This window comes from Bombyx mandarina, chromosome 17 (assembly GCF_030267445.1).
Source record: "Bombyx mandarina strain Sakado chromosome 17, ASM3026744v2".
NCBI lineage: Eukaryota > Metazoa > Arthropoda > Insecta > Lepidoptera > Bombycidae > Bombyx > Bombyx mandarina.
Window position 1 is genome coordinate 10,638,135 of NC_143223.1, and position 9,658 is coordinate 10,647,792.

The 9,658-nt window shown below is 32.7% G+C and overlaps 1 protein-coding gene across 1 annotated transcript; it reads right to left on the minus strand.

Annotated features, from left to right (window-relative positions):
• Positions 1 to 277: 277 nt before the first annotated feature.
• Rab40 (RAS oncogene family member Rab40) lies at positions 278 to 8,711 on the minus strand. Its single transcript, XM_028171347.2, has 5 exons — positions 8,013 to 8,711; positions 6,854 to 6,991; positions 5,983 to 6,176; positions 4,821 to 5,043; positions 278 to 3,953 (listed from the first exon to the last, which is right to left on the minus strand). Exons 1-5 carry the CDS (start codon positions 8,122 to 8,124, stop codon positions 3,742 to 3,744), a joined length of 879 nt encoding a protein of 292 aa, XP_028027148.1. The 5' UTR covers positions 8,125 to 8,711; the 3' UTR covers positions 278 to 3,741.
• Positions 8,712 to 9,658: the final 947 nt, after the last annotated feature.

Sequence of the window (9,658 nt, forward strand, 5' to 3'; positions counted from 1 at the left end):
CCGATTTGTGTCCAAATCAGAGTGCGTTGGGTCCGCAGATTCCGAGACAACAGACATATTCAGGTATGCTTTTATTCTTTGGGTGTTCATGTGTGTATAAATATTTTATAGATGCTCACGAATTGTGTAATATTAATCGCGATAAACAACCCATTGAGACTTTTCCTTGGCCACGTGAGTGAAGCCGCGGGCAGCAGCCATTTATCGATAAACCAAAAAGCCCTCTATAAACAACGAAATCGCAGTACCTTCTTATTCTAAGCACTTAAACAGCGAATTATTTATAAATTAGTTTTATTTCACAACTTAAATTAGGGTGTATAATAGTTATAAAGTTATGACTGTATTCACCTAACCCAAACTTTTAGCTGGCATTAGTGTATTTGGATTATGTAACCTAGAAACTAAAACTATCACATGAAAAATAAAAGTAGCTTTAATAGAATATGTACAGTACATTTTTTAGTTTAAACAAAAAAAATTCAACAATGTATTAAAATTTATTATTTTTGTTAGATAGTTTTATTACACAACTGTGTTAAATGTGTCTATGAACGTAGGTATGGAGTTCAGTCTTCATCGTCTTCTCGACAGTTTATTTGAAATTTTGGCGTATTACTCCGGCCGCGTATTATACGAAGTTTCTGTCAGAAAACTAGCCGGCGCGTCTGAAGCGCGTACAGGTTCACTTAAGGTCAAATCGAAAGATGAAGATTTTACGATATTATTTTTTAAAATAATTTATGATTTTCAGAGTTATTATGTCATAATAATTTAAGGGAGTCTATAGAGATTTCACAAATAAAAAATCACTAATCAACAATTAACATTTATCCGTTATTTAATAATCAAATCCTATTTTTAGGCAAAGGTATCTTACGGGGTATGGAGGAACTATTTTCGAAATGAAAATAACTGATGATATATTTTGTAATTCATGCCACAGGAACAACAAAAATAATAATTTAAATGTAACGTATTATAAAATTAAAAATTACTGTGCAGGGTTAACAATATAGTCATGCGAATTCATTTGTTCATCCTCGAGTTTTGTTTGTTTTAATACAAAGATTAACAAACATTGAAAATACTATAATGATGAGTTACTTATTGTAACTTTGACTCTGAGACAAATTCGAATTATTTAGCTGCCTAAATATGCTTTTACTTTTATATTTTAAAATGAAAATCTATATTATTATTCGGAGGCAATTAATATAAAATATGAGTTCTGGGATTTAATAACCAAAATCAGTTAATACAGTGGAGAATATACACATTTACGAAACACGTTTTGGAAGTTGAATATCTGGTTTTGAACATTACCAGTTGGCAACACTGGCTTAATCGCTACTATTAACGTCTGGATAATGTGAAGGCTTGCGGAAGGTAATGTTTTAATAAAATTATTCTGGTGAACTTCTTATAATGTGCGGCCGAGCATAAAACCAATACAATAATTTCCATGACTATCCTGTATAATGATTCGTCAATAATGATGTAAAATGTTCAATAATTTTGAAAATATGAGACCCAAGCTTTAGGCTGTAAAGAAAAGCATAGTATGTTTAAAACCAATGAAGCGAGCTTTTGAATAAAACCGTTACAATTGTTTTTATTTTTTTAAATAAACAAAGAATATTATATTCTACGAACAAACTGCTTTTCAGTCACATTTATTGATCAATTCATACTTGTTAGACTGGTCATAGGACATATCAATGCCACATTTATTGCTAGGGACGGAATTAACCAAATTATTATTGATCGACACATATTCAACACGCAAGTACAAAAATATATAAAGATGCGTATTTCATTGATGAAATTGATCATTTAAATGTCATCACATGGTTAAACATACACAACCATTTGGATAAAAAATCAGACATGCAGTGCAACACAGGCACAATAATAATATCTTAAACAATAATTTACTTAAATAATACATTTCTGAAAATAGCCAATATCATATAACAAAGATACTACAGTTTTAGAGAAAAAATTTGGTATGAAATTATAATTTTTCGAAATATGAAACTACGCCATTGTTAAATTATTTACATATACCGTGAACTTACATTTAACTTTATTTGTTAGTGGACTTGTACAATTGCCAAATACAAAAACACGTGAATATTAGTTTTTTTTTTACAAAGTCTTATTAATATATGAATATAATAAATGAATATAAACCATCACCGTTATGTGAATACACGAATAAATAAGTTATTAATTTACTATCGGTGCATGCAAAACTAGAATCTTACACTTAACGTGCCAAAACATTAAATGGCACATCGTTTGTAATCGACACCAAGCATTAAACGGGTAAATAATTAACATAACTCTTCAGTTCGCGAGCACTCATTAAGTTTTTTTAGTATTTAAAATTCTTACAATTTAGGATGGATATAAACTTTAACTTTACTTTATTGCGGTTGACCTTGCTCTTTGTTACAAAAATGAAAAATGCTACGATTGAATTATTTATATCAAGTTGATAGTCTTTAAATTGATTCTCACTTCCTTTTTCTTAGAGAAACTAGAGAGTTGATATTGAAGCGTATCAAGGTGCTCTGTGTTTGAGAAAATGAAAATAATCATACATAATCCACCCCAAAAAATACAGACACAACGCTGTAATGTTTACATTCATATTAATAATTAAATAACACTATTCACATAATCAGTTTAAGTAACAATCTCTTAATTCTAATTATAATCTAATTACAAATCCGTTGTCAGTTTACAGCCCGTGTTGCGTTAGGATTTTGTCGTCTATTGACATCATCGTTTCAACTATATTTAATAAGCACACATTCATATCGACGCTTGAAAGGCAAACGTGACTAAGCGACAATGCGTGAACTTTACAGTAGACTAATTTAAAGTTAACCTGAAAACAAAATTTATTTTAACGAATCTAGCTAGTAGCTGTAGGATTGAAATGATTTTAATAGACCTAGAAATATATTTTTTTTGCGCATCGAATATGGTTATTGCCTATCATTTATGTACAAAGCAGTTATTGTCGCTTAGTCATGTCTGCCTTTCAAGCGTCGATATGCAACTCTTACATATTTTATGGTATAGTCCATTATACTTATTTATAACATTATTTGGCAGTTTTAATTCTAAATGTTTATCCATGTTTGTTTATCATCGAAAATGTGGGCAGTCTTTATTTACATTAAAATATATGGACATTAGAGCTTATGAATATAACGCGCACACTCACACTAAAAACTATTGGCGCAAAATTATGTAACAAAAGTATTTAGTATAAAAGTTGTTTTGATCGATAGGGTCAATACATATCTGCGACACCGGTCAAATAGTGATAACTCCGAAATACTAAATGTTCAATAGGAATAATTAAATTTATTAAATCTTAAAAAATCAAATTAGAACCTCAAGGTTTATAATTTGTCCCGAAATAAATTTGCATTATTATAGATACCATCGTCAGACCTTCGACTGAATAACATTTGTGAGAAATAAATTTCTATATAAACATTTTCTATTTTGTATTTAGCACTGTTTGCCCAGTCATCATTTCTCATAACTTGACAGTTTTGTTGATTTCATACCGCAATCTCACACAAATCACGAAACGATATGCGCGATGACTGCTAATACCTTAATTCGAATGGCGTTCAAAGAATATCATGACACACCGTCAATACGTGCAAAGTGTGAGTGCGACATACCAGGGCGGGGGGTTGGGGGGGTGTATTTTCAGGCAATCGTACATGAGTTACGACCGGTGCAGTTGAGTCTCGTATGATGCGTGTGTTTGGTCGTGCGGGCTCGGTGCCGGCTCGGGGCGGCCGATATCGCGTACGACTTGAGATGGGACTTCAGGGCGCTCGGTAATGGAAGCCTTTCGAGACCGTACACGGATGTCCGCGCTACTATTGCACGACAGCACAGCTCTTGTAGACTGAGTACTGAAACATTTGAAATTTATTACTTTTTACTGGTGGTAGGACCTCTTGTGAGTCCGCGCAGGTAGGTACCATAGGTACCACCACCCTGCCTATTTCTGCCGTGAAGCAGTTATGCGTTTCGGTTTGAAGGGTAGGGTAGCTATTGTAACTATACTTGAGACCTTAGAACTTATATCTCAAGGTGGGTGGCACATTTACGTTGTACATGTCTATGGGCCAGTAACCACTTCACACCAGGTGGGCTGTGAGCTCGTCCACCCATATAAGCAATAAAAATAAAAAAATTAACATGAATACCAATCAATTTAGAACACAAGAAACTATGATATTTTTTGTTATAATAGGATAAGGATCCTAGAAAGTGTGAAAGAAAAACATTGGGCCCACTGTTTTATAATAATAATAACGGTAAACAAATCACGCACGTTGATCCGGCTCTAAATTATGATTTCCTGTATTATGGACACCAGAGACTGACAAACATATATACATTTAAATATTCACATATATAGATAACAAGCACCCAGACAAAAAGCAAATAAACTTGTTCATCACACAAATATTTGCCTGATGTGGGAATCGAACCCACGACCCTCGCCGAAACAGTCAGAAGCGCTAATTCCTGCACCACAGAGTCAGTCAATAGTCAGTTAACAGATAAAGTAGTTTTCTTAAATATTGAAGCCCTTTTTTTAAAGATCTATATTTGATATTAGAATTATATGAATATTTCTTGTATAGATTAATCTAGCAATTATAACTTAACAACTTTCATAATTAAAACGAAATACATGTGTTTTGTTGTCATTTAATTATAATTATTTGTATTTATGTACTCTACTTTTTTTTACTCTCCATTGCACTAACCTTTATTACTCCTCCAGAGTCTCTCCATGCCGTTTCTGTGAAGGGCCATCCGTGAGAGTTCACAAAAACTCTCCCTGATGTTGAAGTCGCACAACGGACTCACTTCGAAGAAAGCCATGTGATTCTTTGCAGCATACATTTCAGCATCCCGTTCTTGTACTTGCCGTTTGAAAGCGAGGTGTAACCTGTTTCCTACCAGAACTTTTGGGACACCGGGTGCATGCTGAAAACGTAATAAACATTTAGAATAAACTTTTTACACTTAACAATACGACCAAGATCACGATCAAGAAACAACATCAGTAATATGTTTTACTATCTCTGCTTTAATTATTTCTCAACATCAAAACCGTAAAGTCTATAAATTTGTAAATAAAATATTTCAAGTTGTAATTTTTTTAATGATTACTATTGTAAACATTTTTAGAACGGTCTTTGCAGTAGATACTTGACCCAACCTTTGCTTTGAATGTCAAAGTTTCGTTTCTTAGATAAAGCGTCACTTCTTATTGACAATAGGCGAACTTCAGCTTGTGTGTGTGTGTATATTTGATGTATGTCACGTTTTACTTTTCGTACACATTGTTATTGTAAATAAGTAATGAGTCTGCTACAAGGAATATCTAATACTGGCGTGTCAGACAAAGCAGGAGAAAAATATTCCATATCTCAAAATATTCTTCCGAACGACTTTTTTCAGCGAATAAGCATTTATTCTTAGTTTAGGAAATGAATACATTTTTATAAGTAAATAAGTCTGCTACAAGGAATATAATAATACTGGCGTGTCAGACAAAGCAATATAGGAGAAAAATATTCCATATCTCAAAATATTCTTCCAAAAGACTTTTTCAACCAATAGATATTTATTCTTAGTTTAGGAAATGAATATTGTTATCAGTGTAGGTTGGGAGTACACTATTCTCTTTTGGTTACTGAAGAGATATTGAAAAATATGAATACATCATAATAGAGAAAAAATTGTATTTATTGTTTTTACTACTAATTTTGTATATTTATGTTTTTTGTAAGTATGTAACTGTTTTAAAAAATCAATAAAAATTGCTTCTTAACTCGCAATATCTTGAAAAAAATAGAAATTATTTCTGATCAAAGCGAACAATAAAGTATCAAATCAACAGTTTAAACAAAAATACTTTACCTTTTCAACTTCTTCAAGCCACCTGTCAATACTATCAAAAGACCATTTATTTGTGATGTCATATACTAGCAGAATACCTTGGGCCCCACGTGAGTATGACCGAATTATAGTGCAAAACCTTCCCTGTCCTGAGGTATCCCATAGCTGAAGCTTAACTCTCTTTCCATCCAAAAGTATTGTTGTGGTCTTGTATCCTAAAATAATTAATAAACAAATTTTGACATTCATTGTAACTTTTATGAAAAGTGGCTTTAACAATCATAAGCTGCAAGTTCATCACGTTTTATTTTCAAATAAAATTGTTATTAAGTCTAATAATTAACTTGTGTAACATTAATTAGCATTTGTAGTTAACACTTAAGAATTTAGTTATTTTGCATGTTGCAACCTAAGTTGGGTGGGTTATAGTAATGTGATAATTTGATGAATTTTGTGTGAAGCATTGTTTGCCACTATGAGGACTATTATGCAAATGGTAAGATTTTTTACTTAGTTGAAGGATGTATATAGGCCTTTCCAGTTTCGCCAGAGCAGGTAGACAAGCACAGGCTCAACTAAGAGCAGTGAGATTTGCTAACAGATGCCCGAATGCCTCTGTAGGAGGCCTATCAGCTCAAGAGTAGGTGCATCACGAATGCATTTACTAGCAGATCTGAATCGTGAACTGCTATGAAGGTCAACCGAGAAACTCAGCAAGCTGATGTATGGGTTAGGTTTCACAGGTACGGTTACCAGCATCCTTATGCCTGCTTCTAATGCTAGAGCCGCAGGCGTCTAATGACAATATCTGTGAATTGGATGGATCCGTAAGGAAAGAAATAATTCTGTATTGCCATCTATCATAGATATTAGCACATTTTTTAATGCTCACCACTACCGCTGCAAAAGGGTGAATCTGCAGAGCCATCCTCTAAATCTTGAAGGATCTCTTGTTTTCCAACATCAGAATCACCAACTAGTAGCACTTTTAAAAGGTAGTCATATGATTTAGGAGCTGCTGGTGGTCGACCTTAAACAAACACGAGAATATATTCTTCTCTAACTACAACTACGTACATATCTAGTCATGTATTTTTACATGACAATACCAACTAATACAAAATGTATTTAAACTAGATCTAATTTACATTTTAATGAATATTAAATTATCTTTTTGTAGAATGTTAATTTATATTTTAGTTCAGTAACAAACATCTACTAGTTCTAATTTTTTAATTTTAAGCTTATCAACTACAATTACTGCTTTAATTTATGACTATTTTCTATCTTCTAATAAGGTCAATGACTTAGGTATCTATCTATTGTTTTCCATGATATTCAGGTATAAAATGTATAGTTTTCTAGCATTTCTGTTTATTATATTAGTCAATACCAATATGTATATGCCAAGATATCACACAGTTTACAATTTTCTTCTTTCTTTCAGTAGTACAGGTATTTGCATTAAGTAGTTATCATTAAATGAGCATATTTGTGAACAAGTCACTAAATATTACGCCACATTGACAAGAACAAGTGTGTTCTCGCAAGTACATCTAGGTTAACCTACAACACACTATGAGCAATTGTGATTGGACTCATGACACTAGAACAAATAGTAAGGAATGAAGTGTTTTAGAGCTTGATGCTTATTTAGTATAATATTATTGGTAACATGAAAATCCATAATAATCATATTTGTCAATTATTAAGAATATTAAAAAGTACTTCACAAAATATACAGATGTTAAAGAATAAGACCTTAGTAATCCTTGATCAGAAGAAATTTTCGTAATATTACCCCAGCCATCAGCTTAGGCTAAGTAATAAGCATGCCGCTAAGCCATAACTATACAGCATAATAAGTCTTTTAAAGTTGTGTAATACACAATCTCAAAAACAAACTAATATAATGTGTTAAGAGCTGTCTGATAATATTCAAGTGAAGATACATCAGTATGAGGCCATTCTGCCTAATCACATTTTAATCATATCAATGCAGCTTATTTTCTCAGTGGCGTTTCAAACATGAAATCGTATAGTAAACCCACCTGTTCTCTGGTGATGGGAGCGAGGCAAAGTCGTGCTGCCGTTTTGCACTACTTGCCCATTTATTGTTTGCTGCGGCACCGCAGCAGATCCAGAAGCAGGAAACATCGTCATTGTGTAAACAATAACGCTCGCCTAATCCCCAGGTGATGTTTATCAAGCGCATATGTGCACATAATATTGATGAAATGTCAGTGTTCTTGTAATTTTATGTAGCTTTAATTGATTATATTCCACTTAGAAACAGGTCATTTATTTTGACAGTATTCAAAACAAGTTTTATAGCCAACGAACGATAATAATACATACTTTTCTTCGATCTGCCAACCAAAATAACATACGTTCACAGCTACAAGGTCGCTAATTTTAACATTTTAAGAGTTAAAAAACAAACATGTCCGTCAGAAACACCTACAAACACTGTCACTGAATATTAAAGTCATACTCAATTAAGCTTTTAAGTAAGTTTGTTAACATTTTAAGATCGAAAAACAATGCGAATAGGAACAAAATAAACGACACTGAACACAATTTGCGAACTTTTGTTCATTTTTGCTTCAACTTCTAGATCATAGACGTCGTAGTCATACAGATTAAAAATAAATAAAATTAATGAAATGTAGAGGGAAGATTTCGCGTTTTTTTTGCGTGGATGGATCAACGAGCTCATGTCCCACGCCAGGAGTGAAATTATGTGAACTGTTTCATTAATTTAGTGTTTGTTGGAGTTTGTATATTAAATGTAATGGCAGGCAACACTTGACACTTGATTAGATTTCGAATATTGGAATTATTTTAAATGTTTAAAAAACAGATCATTGTATTCTCGTAAGAAAATGTCAGAACTTCTCATCTAGACACGGCAAGAGAAACATGAAATAGTTTTATAAAAAATATAAAGATAATAATTGTATAATGGTGTAAAAGTGTTCAAGCTATCTGTAATATAATTATAATGAAGCAGTTGTGTTTTTAAATAGCCCCTCATCACCTAAAGAACCCAATCCCTCAAATTTAACCGGCCAACAGTGTTTCTTCAGTAATGGTGATTTACTGAATAGTAGTGAATCGTATCTGTGTATAGAAAGTGTCTACTCGAAGTTTTCTAAAAAATTCTCTGCAATCTCAATAAAAAACAACCATTTTACTGAGACTTCCACACCATCTCTTCGCGTTTGATTAAAATCTCAAATGAACCAACTTGACCTCACGTTTCCCGTATAATGTATCGTTTCATATTATTTTTTATTTAGCAGAAAATTTAAAGAAAAAGGATTTTGGTATGATGTCCTCGCCTTTCTTGTTGAAAAATGAAATTATTGCAACCTAATACTCTATCGCGAAAAGGAAAATCTATGTCAAACTTATAACACTTAATTATTAATATCACGGGATATCAAAAAGATAGATGCCTTTGAAATGTGGGTATGACGGAGGATGCTACGAATACCGTGGACTGCCATGAGAACAAACGAGTCCATTTTAAGGCAGCTAAACAGCCGAAAAAAGCTCTCTTCCATCTGCCGGAAACGTATTATGAGCTTCTTCGGACCCATCATGCGGTCTCCCAGACATGAATTACGAGATTATACTAGAAGATATTAGAAGCTCATAAAGTAACTAATATATTAATCTATGGTATTTTCTA

Excerpts from the sequence above, each read along its gene's own strand:
- Rab40 (XM_028171347.2), bottom strand. The coding sequence starts at position 8,124 with ATGACGATGTTTCCTGCTTCTGGATCTGCTGCGGTGCCGCAGCAAACA. Across the intron at positions 6,177-6,853 it reads ACCCTTTTGCAGCGGTAGTG|GATACAAGACCACAACAATA; the intron begins GTGAGCATTAAA and ends TAATTATTTTAG. Across the intron at positions 5,044-5,982 it reads GGCTTGAAGAAGTTGAAAAG|CATGCACCCGGTGTCCCAAA; the intron begins GTAAAGTATTTT and ends TTACGTTTTCAG.